Source organism: Mixophyes fleayi, chromosome 4 (assembly GCF_038048845.1).
Source record: "Mixophyes fleayi isolate aMixFle1 chromosome 4, aMixFle1.hap1, whole genome shotgun sequence".
Taxonomy (NCBI): domain Eukaryota; kingdom Metazoa; phylum Chordata; class Amphibia; order Anura; family Limnodynastidae; genus Mixophyes; species Mixophyes fleayi.
Window position 1 is genome coordinate 119,627,146 of NC_134405.1, and position 15,380 is coordinate 119,642,525.

General features: G+C 38.6%; 1 protein-coding gene across 1 annotated transcript in view; it reads right to left on the reverse strand.

The window, feature by feature from the left end:
* Window positions 1–15,380, reverse strand: part of LRRC49 (leucine rich repeat containing 49) — a 95,095-nt gene that overhangs the window by 55,670 nt on the left and 24,045 nt on the right. The window contains exons 9-10 of the mRNA XM_075208084.1: window positions 14,543–14,604; window positions 4,717–4,864 (exon numbers count right to left, since the gene is read on the reverse strand). Coding sequence (XP_075064185.1) covers window positions 4,717–4,864; window positions 14,543–14,604 — 210 coding nt within the window. The remainder of the gene's footprint in view (window positions 1–4,716; window positions 4,865–14,542; window positions 14,605–15,380) is intronic.

Below are 15,380 nucleotides of genomic sequence, written 5' to 3' on the forward strand. Positions count from 1 at the left end.
GAAGTTTTTCCTACAATCTAATTGCAAAAGTCAATGTCTGCAAAACAGTAAGCCATTAATATTTTGGAAAAAAGTGCTGTGGTCGAAGGAAGAACACCTTGCCAATTGCGAGAAAACTGGGTGTTACTGGACTGAGAACTTTGTATTCATCACCTGTTTCCCGTTTAATGTACGTTTTAATCCTTGGCCCAGTCTAAGTATATACACCTGAGCATCGGTTTATTATGTGTATTATTATTTCATGTTATTAGGTACATTTTGCCCTTGCTATTACCTGCAATATTGTATGTAGTATAAATATAAAGAATATTGCCATACTGTGTGAAAATAACCAGCAGCAGTCATTTTGCTAGTGTTAGCTAATGTAATTACCATTTGTCTCAAATGTCCATTGTTATGAGGGGCAGCTTAGATTTGGTTTGCAATCAGAACAATGTCTGAGTTAACAAACTGGAAGCCCATGTTAATTGGCTAGGTCAACGAGTAATCTGAGAGGTAATGAGATTAGAACTTCTAAATTATATGCAATGTGCCTCCACAGTAATATATTGGGTGCAATAGCATTGGGGAATGTATAAATATGTATCAATATAAATGTTATTGTATCAAAATGTATCACAGATTCAGATGGTGTAACACTGCTGATATAATGTGTCAAAAGTCTTATTGTTTCATGTAAGCGTGCAGTGTCATTCCCTGCTGTAATATTGTAACCCCATGTGTAGCTTTTAGTGTATTCAGCCAAAACAGCTAATTGAGTTAAGCCATTCTATTGTATAATCAAGGTAACAGGGACAGTATATCTAGCAGCTAAAGTGTCCCTACTGGAAGGGGGAGGTTTGAGACATTTGACCCTACTTCCTGTGTATACAGGGAAGAATATATGGAAAGCAGAATGTCAAGGGAGCTATTCTAGCTTGGAGGATCCTGGTGTACAAGACATCATCGAAGAGGACTCTGGGCCAGGCATCGTGGTGCCGCTGGAGGGAACCCTACCAGGACAGGGTCGGTGTGAGCCAGTAACCCAGGCTGGGAGACACCATAACTGTTTTGCTAATCGATAGTGGTAATATTCTGGGAGGATATGACTTTGAAAGAGACCGAGATTATTACTTTGGAGTGCTGACTGCAAGAGGCTGCTGGAGTATACATGCTATCATTTACCCTGTAACTTGTGAACGTCTTGTGGTGTTATAATAAAGTCTTATTTTGGATATATTCTGGTCTACCCGAGTGAGTTGAATCCCACAGAGGGTAACTGCCATCCCAGCTAAGGGTGGTATCCTCACACTGATCATTGGGTTGGATCTATAATGCTTTTTGTGACAGCCTATGGCATAAGAAATATCTGTACGGAAGGAAAAATGGATTCAACTAAATATCCACACATCCTAGAATCTGTGCTGGGTCATTGAAGAAATTGAAACTGAAAAGAGATTCCAGCAAGACAATGATGCAAAGACTACTGCAAAATGCACAAGAAAGAATATATATTAGGAAGATCTCAAACATGCAGTGTGTGTGCAAGAAGCCCCAAGACCATGTCTGAGCTAGAAGAGTATGACTGGCTACAGTAAAAAAAAAAACATTTTAAAGTTGTAATTTCTGCCACAGGAAGTAATCAGTTGTAACAACTGAGAGGGTGCCCAGACTTCTGCACACGTCACATTCACCATTTTATGTTTTTCAAACTGTTAAATTAAGCAAATAAATAGTAATTGTGCATTAAAATGTGCAGAAATAATTAATATTTAAGTTTGTACCCTGCATAGGATGTGTAACTGTTTTCCTCTTTTATTTTTAGATATTCATTAAAACATGCAATTTGACCAGGTGTGCCAAACTTTTATCATCATCATCACCATTTATTTCTATAGCGCCACTAATTCCGCAGCGCTGTACAGAGAACTCATTCACATCAGTCCCTGCCTCATTGAAGCTTACAGTCTAAATTCCCTAACATACACACATACAGACATAGAGAGAGAGACTAGGGTCAATTTTTGTTAGCAGCCAATTAAACTACTTGTATGTTTTTGGAGTGTGGGAGGAAACAGGAGCACCCGGAGGAAACCCACACAAACACAGAGAAAACATACAAACTCCTCACAGATAACCTCATGGTCGGGAATTGAACTCATGACCCCAGTGCTGTAAGGCAGAAGTGCTAACCACTAAGCCACTTGCATAGGATGTGTGCATGTTTTAAGCAATATCTAAAAATAAAAGAGGAAAACAGTTAATTTGACCAGGTGTACCAAACTTTTACATACTATAATAACATTATAGAATCAGGCAAAATAAAGCTTGGGTTATATTATTCCTAAAACCAAACAAGCCTAAAGAAAAGGTTCAGATGACACAATTTTTACAACACTGATTACAACTGATCCAATTTTGGGGCATGTTTATTAGTTAACAGGGTTTTGCTGTTGCGCCGGTCATATGATTTTTCGGCCCCCTGTAATAAAAAAACAATTATCCCGGGACAGCGCATCTGTTAGGTGGCTGTCTCGGCAATTATTTCACTTACCTTAAAACTCTCGTTCTCTCCGGTCACTATGGCAACATTGCATTGCGCATGTGCAGAGACATAATTGCGATAGTGACCTGAGGGGAGAGCAGGGAAGCTACGTTGTAGGATGCGAAGATCCCACTACTGCAATGTTCTCCCCATAGACTTTAATGGCTGACGCCATCTTCAGATGCAGTTAGTTAATGCAGACAAGTTCCAAAAATCTTTGGTTAAATGAAGAAAAACTGCAGTCCTCATAGAAACCTACGGCGACTACTTTTGCAAATGAAGAGAATGGGACCGCAGCAAATATCGGAGATATCTGCTGCAGTCCATTAATTATAAATAACTCTGATCCTCAATATTGCAGTTCTGTTTTCAGGGGATTTTATGATAAAACTACATTAATAAATGGGCCCGTTAATCTAATAATTACTAATCAGGACCAATTGGAGGACAACAGTCCATTTTAATTATTTGAACAGATACCTCCAGCTTTATCAAAGCCCCACAAGCACCAGGTAGGGATGAGATTTTGGCCATTTTAGTTTCTTAAAAAGTGTTCAATATAATCACCTAACACAAAAAAGGACAGTAATATGCTGGGGTTAGTATTATATAACACACTACTTGGCCTCACTACTGGCAACTGGCAATGGATTCCCTATTTAAGGCACTTGTTGAAAGTGGAGGACTTCTCTTGGACAAAGATAGGTATTAGAAAGGTTGTCCCGACTGAACGGGGTGGTCTGATTGCAATTGGTTACCAATGACATTACCTACCGGATATTGCCCCAGAGATCTTACTCAATTACATTCCCTAAAAAATATTTATCAAATAAAAACTTACATATTAGAAACTATTGGCTAAAATGAAATACTACTAACATTCATCAGACATCCGGTACATACACAGACTAAAATGTATTACCTGTGCCATAATAAATAGCATAGGAGAATGGGAGAACACAACAAAATGTCTTCTACATAGGATTCAAGGCCGTATGTCTTGGTCTGATGTTCTTTCTAGACTACACTGTAGTGTACACAATAAAACAACACTTTGTAAATGTTCTGGGCAATACAATTGTGTCAAAGCTCAATGCAAAGTGTAATATTTAATTTTGCTATATTGTGCCGTTTTCATTAGACTGATTTACATTTGACTTTCATTTCCTAACTTTCTGTATACTTCTACCTGAGAAAGTAGAGGGGAGCAGTCTAATGATAATAAGAAACTCACTTTTTACAGTAAGTTGTTTCAACGTGTGTCCGTCCCTTTACTGACTAAGCTACTCTTCTTCATCCAGGCAGCATTTTCTTGTTTTAAGATTTGTGCAGACTTCCTAAAGGACAGATCTAAAAATACTGCATCATGTAACGAATAACCCACAAAGAAATCAATAATACCAGCACCAGTTGTAATCCTGTTATGAAAAGAGTAAATTCCTGTATAGATACTGTAACTAAACTTCACTCAAGAAAGACATTTGATGAACACAGGTAAGAACAGAATTTACAAATTCCACAAATCTGAAATTCTGACCATCACTGAACAACCACCTCCCCGAACAGTCGCTTACATTGTGGCGTTACAGATGTGTCGCACATAAACTTAAATATCTAGGCATCTACAGCCCCGCCACCCTCAGTAACCTATATAACTATCCCCCAATTATTCGGAAAATTGAGTCCATCTTAAGTATTTTACTGCTTGAACATGTTTTGACTGTCTTGTTCATTATATGCCTGCTAGACAGAACTTTGATGTTCGTATACTTTGTACTTTATTTGAAAATCAATAAAACAGACGTTTAAAAAAAAAAAAAAAAAGGATTAGAATTTACAAATATAAAAGTTACAAGTGATTTCTTTAAGCTTTTTGCAATTCTCTTATTGTTAAAAAAGAACCAAATTCATAGAGAGATCCTGATAAAACATGTAAGAAATCTTGATTTCTTTCTTTCGTTTACAGCAGTCTAGTTGCATTCACAAAGAGGAGTTTTTCTCAAAAGAGCCATTTATTGTGCCAATGCTATGAAAATAAAGACACTGCCAAGATATTTCTAGTAACTGGAAATACACCGCTGGATACATTACTATATGAGAGTTTGTAAATAGCTGCTAACTTACATGCCTGGCATGAGTGGGAATCACTAATCTGTACATCACTGCTCATGTGACTAAATAGCTGTCCTTACTGTAATTCTCTTCATATCCAGCTGTCGCAGCTGCACCATGTGTCCTAGAATGGTTTGTCTGTACCATGGCTCTTGAGCTATAGGGTTGCCATCAAGCGTAACATCTGAAAGCGATGTTGAGTCAGCAAGGCACAATATGTCATCGATTCTGTAACCAAAAAAAAAAAAAGTATAAACAGAACAGTTTAGACAATAGAAATATATGTTACATGTCATATAAAAGAAACATTATTTTTAAATAACAATTATAGTAAGAAACCTGAACAAAAATATAAATGAACTTAAAGAGCAGCACGGTCACTAAGTGGTTAGCACTTCTGCCTCACAGCACTGGGGTCATGAGTTCAATTCCCAACCATGGCCTTATCTGTGTGGAGTTTGTATGTTCTCCCCGTGTTTGCGTGGGTTTCCTCCGGGTGCTCCGGTTTCCTCCCACACTCCAAAAACATACTAGTAGGTTAATTGGCTGCTATCAAATTGACCCTAGTCTCTCTCTCTCTGTCTGTGTTTGTGTTCGAGAATGTAGACTGTGACCTCCAATGAGGCAGGGACTGATGTGAATGAGTTCTCTGTACAGCGCTGCGGAATTAGTGGCGCTATATAGATAAATGGTGATGATGATGAAGAACCACAAAAATTCTTCTGTTGTATCGTTTTTAACAGAGCTGCAGTAGAAAGTGAAGTTAAGTGTTATCTCCCCACTCAATTATAGACAGCTTAAATAACCGTGACCTGATGCAGATGAAAAAGCTGACAGTGCAGTTATGTGAACTGCTGTTGTGACATCACTGGACTTGCCAAGGTTTCAATCTACCAATCCAAACTGTGTATCGTTACAGAACAAGTCTGCAGACTTGCCAGCCACTGCCTCCCTGTTCAGTTTGTGCGCATCACTTCTACCATGGTTACCTGCTGGAGAGGATTTTAAATTAAGCATATTTAACATATTTAGTTGAATATAAACTCTCTAGCTATTTTAGGTATATTATTCAGCTCAGAAAAATACTTGCTCATTATTTAAAGCATTAATCATCAATCACATAATAATGAATAGCTCAACTTGTATAACTTACAAACAGCACTGCAAGAAGAAGAGGTGGTCACACCTATGCTATGTAAATGTATAACGAACAGACAAAAAGACAAAGTAATAGTTTACATATTTTTGGTTAGACTTGTTTTATTACAATTTCTACAGATAAAGTAGTTTACTATACAAAGCCTACATTACTCTATACCAGCAGTGGGCAAGAGGCGGACCACGGCCCGCGGCCCGCCGAGCCTTTGTCTGCAGCCCCCAGCCAGATCCTCCCAATTTTATCAGAATGGGGGCAGCTGACTTCCACGTCACGTGACCTCCACTGCACAGAGCAGGGCGGTCACATGGCAAACCTGGAGCAGTGCAGTGTGCTCTCCCTCCTTCCTCTGTGCAGCCCCTTTGATGGCTGATGGCGCACATGCGGCCCTTCTGCTATTCCAGCTTGCCTATCACTGCTCTATACAATGCAAAATAGTCAAAAGCATTATGGACACAGCCAATTCTCTTTATATGCAATTTGAAACATGTTGATCTAGGGATTAAATGACAGTAGAACAAACAAGAAAAAGGGGTGGGGGGGTAAAGACTTTGTAACTTGGCCAACAAATATAAGAAATAAATTCACTCTGTTTCTACTGTCTCCCTGTGTTGTCTTCATCTGGTCACCATTCTTGACGGACTCAAAGCATAAAGCTTTATATAGTTAGGAGTCCTTAAAGTTTAGCCATCTAAACCAAGTGTTACGGAATGGCTAATTCAGTCACACAAGTGGTAAACCAAATTTAAAAACATTGGTTGTCCAGTGGGTCAGTTAAATAAATAAATACCCATTGAAATCTGATGGCTGATGATGCCACACTCAAGTCAATGTGGTTATATAGACCAAGAAAGAGGACTTTATCTCCGTTTTAAATAAAGTTTTGGGTCCACAAACAACAAGTTTGGTTATCCTGTTACAAAGCGGAGATACAGTAGATCAATACTTTTTTGTAAAAAATAATATATATATTGGTTTTTATTATGAAATTGCAATCTCAGCAGCTATACATAACTCTCTACATTTTAAAAACATTACCCCATTTACAAATGTGCAGTTGCCCAAACTATGGCTGAAAGAGGTTAACTTGGCAACTGGACCTTTATCAGTATACGGTTGAAAGCCAGTTCTAATTCCACCTCCACTTGGCTCTAAGCAAAACACTATTAATTTCAAGTCGCCCCCATTCTGGGAGAAGGTGCTACTGTTGGAGGCAGACTAATGCATAAACCACTAGGCTGCCAGCCATGTTACTGTCCAATACCACCACCTTGAACATAAGTGCTATGAAGCTTGGGGTGGCAAGGAGAGTAGCTGTAATGATAACCCTTATCCTAGCGCTGGATGCTCTAGTCCTTGGATTAGGGTCCCATGCACTATCTGTACAGGTTCTGTTTTTTATATTTATTTTTTCTTTCAAATAATGAAAAATGTCATGCTTTTTTCCTCATAAACATTGCACAAAATTTGCTGACTTAATACCCCTACTTCATATAAAGCTGTTACCATTGTAATTTATAATAAATGTCATTCCTATTTTATTCAGATGTATTAACAGCTTTATAAGCATTTCAGGAGCATACTTTTAATCCCAAGTCCCACATGTTCTTTTTTGATGGTTCAAAGCACGTTACAATGAAACAGTTTTTGCTTTTTTTTTATGTCACCATTGTAAGCAAACACATAATATAACACATTTTAAATACAGATAGAACAAAGCATAAAAAAATATAAAGAAAGCTCAAAATCAAAGAATAAAGAATCGTTTTAATAATATTAATCTGCTACAATCATCCTGAGATGGCGACAACACACCAGGGGGTAAATGTATGAATGTGCGGGTTCTTCAACACCCGCGTGTTCGGCGATAAAATTTCAAGCAGCGCTGCATTGTAAAGGGAAACTTCCCTTTACAATGCAGCGCCGCTTGAAATTTAATCGCCGAACACGCGGGTGTTGAAGAACCCGCACGTTCATACATTTACCCCCAGGTATTGCTGCAGTACAAATAACAGTGCAATACTTACTAAATAGCCTTCCTCATGCAAGTATCTAGAGCCTCACTGTAGAAATCCTGCGTTTGCCCCTGAAGCCAGGCACCATATCTGTGCTTTAGTATCACGCATCTCAGATAAGAAGGTTTTTGATTATTTTAATATGAAACACCATGAGGCCAAGCATATTTGAGAAATTAATTTTTAAGTGTATATTCTAATTCCTTTGGTTTCCCAGTGCCACGTATTAAAGTGAGTATTACTTCTGTAAATCTCATTTACAAGTGTTCCCACCTCCTTTCAAAGTCTCTAGTTGTAATGACCGGTTCAGCAGATGTACAGAGTATACCCTACTCTCCACACTTCAGTTACTGGTAGATTGGAATAAGTCGTGGACTTTTGTTGGAGTTAGATAACAGTCAGTATTACTTTGGAATCATTTTCTTTGTACATTGATTATGTTGATTTTGCTTCTTTTAAGAATAGTTAACAATTTCTCAGTCAACAGATCAGTACTAAACCTGATTTTACACACGCAAACTTATTTCTGCTCTCTGGCATAGGGTAAAAAGTAAGCGTACTCTGTAGATTATGCCACCTATTTCTGGTTTGGCAAAGAGCTGTCATTTTGTTAAGTAGGTTGCTGACATGGTGAGGTCTGCTTTTAGCAAAGGGATGACATAAACCATAACTAAACACTTCAAATGCAAAACTGACATTTGTGTAAAGATAAGAGTGTGCTCATGGAAATTAAGCTACCAACCCTCTTTATGTTTTATAATCTCCATTATCAAAGAGAAGAGTTCTACAGGCCTGGAAGAAATGCTATATTATGGAACAAAGGAGTCAACATCCCTTCAGAAGATTCAGACATTCCTTTTACCCAAAAAGACAAGGATTGTGGTAAAAACAGATTCTTCTCTAGGTTAGTGTTGGACCCACATAGAAGATCAGCTGGGGAATGGGGGTTTATCATAGATTTTTCTAACTCTATCCATGTACAGCTTGAGGGGAGTAAGTTTAATTGCATAAGCTGGCTAATGTGAGCAGGCCCTGAAATATCCAAACATATAAACAAACCACCATTCTGTTTCATGATCAGTAGCTATCTGACTCTGAAAAGTTTTTCTGTCCAGGCAAAATTCATAATGCATCTTTGGGCTCAAGGCAGTTTCCCCAGCTATCCCAACATAGCCATGGACTACTGGGCCACAAAGAAAGGCCTGAGCCTGAGTACTTTATACTTATCTACCACTTCTCTGTGTCCTGGGGCCTAGAATGCCTGGATTCAAACAAACTGGGGATTAACTCTGTCTTGTGCCATTAACTATAGGGAAAAATTCCAAATAATAGCCCCCAGAAACTACTATGGTCATTGAAATTTTGTGGAAAGCAGCTACTGCATAACTAAAGTCCATACGGAAACCAAAAGCATGTAAGACAGCCTCTATTTATCTCCAGGACTCTATGTTGTATTTTCTGGGTGTTGAGCCAGAATCCAAAAGTGGGTCATTTGTAGTTTTGTTTGGCATATTCAAAGAAGCACAAAGGACAATATTTGTAAGACCCTTCTTCTCATAATACATTCCATCTGATCTGTGTGGATCAAGGAGCCAATGATGCAATTAAGTCTAGAAGGTTATGGTTTACTGATGATTTTGACGTTTTTCTTGCTAATGGAAATGGGCACAAAGCCGCTACACAAAAGGGTCTTTCCCTGGCTTGCGGAGGACCGCTATACTGGCTCTTAGCAGAACAGGAGGCAAACTGGTTGGCTAAGAGAGTATAGAGTTCACCAATGTGAAGTGAAGGGTTAAGTTGCTTCTTGTAGATCATATAGTAAACTGCTGACAAATTGGTCCAGGCACTTTACAGAGTTTGAGATTAAGTACATCAGAGTCCTCTTACTGGATCACTTCAGCTATGATTTGGGGATTAAAATCTAAAGGATAACTTGCATGAGGCCAGGAAAGATCTGATAGCAGAGACTGGAGCTTCTAAAATTTTGCATAATATTCTGGGAAACATTTTATTATTTCTCCTGGAGAATTGATCCATGTCATGCAGGTCACTTTAACTGTGGGGTTTAATTTATGAGCTATCATCAAGTCAGGTTTGTTGTGATTATACTTTTAGATAAATATATTAAAAACTCTAATGGCACTGGGATTATATCTAAAACTGATTAGTTGTATATGTGGAGCAGCTGTCATTTCAGGGCTCTGGGCAGCCCTGGTAGTTACATATACAAAGCCAAAAGTTTATATAACAGCATTTTTTAAATCACAAAAAATGTATATAAAATATAATCGAATCAGGATAGATTACTTTTAAATAACAGTGTTTATTATATAAAAAAATACATCTAAAACCAGAAGCTCAGCATTTATATATATAAACAAACACATTGAGAAATAACATACATGTCTATCTGGTGCAGTTCTTAAGATTCTGACTTAACGCTATATCAATGTACCATTAATTCCTTAATCAGAATGGGTTTATAAATATCAGATCCGCAAGAGATTGACAATATTGCCCATCAGAATTTGGTAATCATTGTTGGATGGAGTATTTCCAAAAGAGGAAAAGCTACATATTGGCAATATTAAAGCAAATAGAGGAGAAATTATTTCAAATGATATTGTTCCACAGCGTGTTAGTAAATAACAGCCTAGAAGATGGTAATAACGGATTCGATCCACAGTGTATAGTCACTCAGTTCTCCACTTTAGCAATCCAAGAATCCCCATGTCTTCTCGTACTCCTAATGACATGGGGATTCTTGTATTTCTGGTTTTAGATTTATTTTTCATAATAAAACAGTTATTTAAAAGCAACCTGTCCTGATTAGATTTGATATACTTTTTTGGTGGTTAAAGAGCACTGTTATATAAACTTTTGGCTTTGTTGCTGTAATAGAGAGTAAATTCCATGGCCTTTTCAGCATAGGCCCCTAAGTATCCCGACTTTGATAAAGACGTGGATACCTTCTAAATCTGCTATGTGACTAGAGAGATCCTGGATATATCCAAACCTTTCTTTCTTGAATATAAAACCAGGTCAGTTTTAATGACGGCAACTCTGATGCACGCCATGTGGGCAGCCCAGACTGTAAGGAAGATTTAAACACTGGAGTAACAATCCATAAACTATTGTTTTACCTCTTCCAAGATTTCCTGGTGGGTAGTGGGGACATGGAAACACCCATCTGATGTGGATAGTAGTCATTAAACCAAATAATACCACCCCCCTACCCCACCAAAAAAGATCTATACAGTCTTTGTAAAAAAAAAATCCATAATTTAAATTAATTATCTTTAAAAAAAATGAAAGCTGTCCGTAGAAAATGAGCAGAAGACAACACAGAAGTGCACAACCTAATAGTGTAGTAATCAAAAAGATCAGATGCAAGATGCAGAACCTATCCTCCAAACTCACGAAGGCTCTCTGGATTCAGGAAGAATTTACAGGTAAATAGAGGTGTTGCTTAATATCATTTAAATCATCAGGTATAAAACTGCACCGGTGTTTAACCGCAATAAAAGAGTAATGTAATAAAAAGTTTCACTAAAAAAACAACATGTATTAAGATATACCAGATGTCTCTATCATGATTCATTTAAAGGAATAAATGAGGCTAGAACAAGCATTGAGCTGGGGAGCGACCACAGAGCAGGTTAATGCTGACCTGTCAGAGATCGCGCAGTGTAAGTGCTCTGACAGACACCTGTAAGCACTGGACTGCATTACCTAATTACTGAAAATAGCCAGAGACAGAGAAGGGGTGCAGCTGCACATGACTGCAAATCCTTAGGGTCAGAGTAAGTGGGGATAGAATTAGGAGAAAGCAGACAAATGTTGGAGTCATGCATGAGTATGAAACACTGATGTATTTTGCACGCTTGTCAGAATTTTGTTGTATAGAAAAAGGACTAGGGGGATACTGGGACTCACTCCTATTGTCTTTCCCCATTAGATTGTAAGCCACTCTCATGAGCAGAGTCCTTCCTACCCTTTGCTTTCACCTCTGTATTTTGATACCTCTATATTGTATGTCCACGTTTTTAAGAATTCCCTTTATTCTCCACTGTCCGGCAGTAGTAGCGTAAAAATCAATACTACTACTATTACTACAACTAATGTGCATAGCTGACAGGTATGCCATGTAAATCCATGTAAACTTACAGCATTATATCGATGACAATGTAGCACCTGTTGTAGATGACAAGAAGATTGTTACAGATTGATCATATAGCATGAGCTCTCAGACCCAGTATTTTTAAACAGGTCACAGAACATGTATTTGTGATTTAGAATATCCCTAAAATGTATAGTATGGGAATGTCCCAATGGGTAAAATTTTAGAATAATTTTCAGGCACGCTTTGCTTCTGCGCTGGTGTATCTGAGCACAACATAGCTGACAGTGTCTAGATCAGAGTTCTCCAGACATTTTGAATCTCGTAACCTCTTATGATGGTAAATGTTTACCGAATACTCCCTTATGGTGTATCAATTTAATTTTAACTCCATAGAAAGTGTACATTATGGTGCATATTCAATTGTTGGCGTTACTGCCTAAAGTAACGCGGCGCACGCACTATTACCGCCATTACGATACTAGTGTGCGTAAATACCGTTATTACTGTACTTTTCTTGCTGGACTTCAGCTCGCGGCTCAGGGAGCTGCGAGCTGAAAACCGGCATAGTATTTCCGTAATAACGGTAATACTTTTAACGCCGCGGGCATATTCAACAATTGAATATGCCCCTTAAAATTCCCAGCAAGCATATATAAATTAAGTTTTGCCAAGTAACCCTTTATTTATACTTTCATATAGTAAGTATTTAATATGTTTTAGAAAGTTACTTTGCATTTAATTGATGGGAATATTCCTTGAACCTCTCTAATGTACCCTTATGGTACACATACCAATGATTGAGAAGCCATGGTCTAGCAACAAAATCCCCATAACAGGTTTACTGAACTCTGTTATAATATAATCATTAAGCATTTTAAATAAATATACACCTTCAGTAAATATGACCCTTTAAGGGCCAGAGAATAAGAATAGAGAATTACTTACAATATACAAAAAATACTAGGAATGATGCTATACAGACAGTCAGTGCTAAAAAAAACACGGTCATATCCATAGACAAATATGTGCATAGGAAAAACCTGGGACGGTCTCTGGAAAACAGTGGTGAACAATACAGGTCACATACTAAAGGTTTTATTGTACAAATGTAAATATAACCATGTGCACACAGGGCCGGATTAAGGGAATGGAGGCCCCTGGGCTAAGGGCGCCTCCATTCCCCCGTGAAGCCCCCAATGTGAGCCACCCGCAGCCCCCCCGTACCCAGTGAGGCCCCCCCAAGCGCTTACCTGTCACTGTAGTCCTCCGTCCCCGGCGAGCTGTAAGCTCCTTACTGAGGAGATCTCGCGAGAGTTCACTCGCGAGATCTCCTCAGTAAGCAGATTACTGAGCGCCGGGGACGGAGGACTACAGTGACAGTGCTCAGCAGCATTGATCGGGCTGGGGGCGCCCCCGCCCCCGGACCGATCAATAATGCTGCTGAGGACTTTGAAGGGCCCCCTGGATGCCCGAGGCCCCTGGGCTATAGCCCAGTTAGACCTCGGGTTAATCCGGCACTGTGTGCACATCATAGTCAGTTACCAACACATTTCCTAACCCACTTTTTATATTATAAATCCATTAATACCATCAGTGATTTATATAAAGAAAAATCAGTTTATTACTTTCCCAATAAATCTGTGATCCAATAAAATGATCATTAACGGTACATATCAAATTGTGTAATAACAAAAATAAGAAGCAAACAATATTTACAATACAAAACCTCTCTTTTTATATCCCAAATAACTGATGCCTGCAGATGGGACAACAGGCCCACAATTATTACTTCTGCAGGTGGCTGATCAGAGGGAAAGTGGTTACATACTGCAGTATTATGTCACTGCCACCAACTGCAGGAACAGGGCAGGGCGCAGATAGTTGTCATACACAGTGTTAAGTTTATATCCCACTTTCTGGAAGATCCACATCATCATTACAGAAAAGTCTGTATGACAGACTAATTTATGTGCAAATAAAGATAGACTCTATAGTCATGCTACTTTAAATGATATAGAACAAGAGAGTTTATTAGGTATAAAATACTACAAGTAATGACCACAATGGGTTTAGCATGAGTGTATTGCAGTGGCACAGACTGTATGTCAGACAGTCATTCACCCTTTGTGGTCTTGCGTGATGCTCCTCACTTCCTTTACTGACATAAGTGACAGGGTACTTATCAATGCAATTGGTAGATGCACTGCAACCAAACTCCAAGCAATTCCAGTGGCCTACAAAGCATTGTACAGTATAACCACCACAAAGCATGCTGCAGATGCCGGACTACCACATAAACCAAAGAGATCCCTATAATAAGATAAACATTTAAAAAACAACATTGGGTTAAAAATCCCTGATAAGTAACAATAGTTCACCAGTTCATTTATTTTGAGTTATTTAACCAACTGCAGTTGGGCAGAAGATAGTTAGGTGTGGCAGCTGCTTTATAATCCAAAGCACAGGCACATCATTCTTGTGTATATTTCAGAGTGTAGATATGGTAAGAATATCCTGCCTCTCTGGTTACAAAGGCATGGAGCATTGTCAAAGTGAGCCAACAGTGTCACACAATCATACATTAAAGGACATTTAAACAGGAAGACCCTTACCTTGATATGTTGTTAAAGCTGAGATAAAGGAGCTGGAGGCTGGACAAAGTATCCACATCTCTCTAAAAGGAAGCAGAGATTCACTCCATCAGTGAGATTATGTGACGTAGCACAGCAACATCTGCTCAGGCGATACAGCACACTCTGCTAATTGCTGTGGTCTTGCTGCAGCATTGATTACTGTGGAGTGTGACGCCCCATTCCTCTGTGGTGTGGCTAACGGGGGAGTGATTCTGTACAGAGAGCTGGTCTGCAGAACCAGCTGCACTTGCAAGGTGAACGGCAGAGGGATGGGTGGGGAAGAGAGAGGTCCTTGCTTTCAGTAGCTAACATGCACGCTCAGCATTTTAACTGCACACTGGCAAGGAGACTGATCAGCTGCAGAGCAGCAAATTGGATTTTATTGTGCACTTCCACAGACTTGGTGGATTGAAAAAGAATATCAGGAATTACAGAAGCTGTGCTAAATGAACATGAGTTAAAAGCAGTTTTCTCAAACCCATTGTTTCCAGCTTTTAGTTTGGATATTCAAAACATACTCATTATTTAATATTTAATGCATTATGCCAAGGATAAATACATAATTTATGGTGCAGACTCGTGTCTCAATCCATATAAGTGACAAGTCAAGTGTAAATGTGTAATAAATTATATAGATGAGCTAGTGGACACTGAATAATGATCATCTTCATAGAAACATCTATTTTCCTCTAACATATATAAGACTAGACTTAACATACCTATTCATTCTCATCACCTGTCAACAGAACCAATTTCTCCATAATTTCCTGAAATGGAGCCATCTCTGATATGCCACTGAGTCATTTACACCTGCACT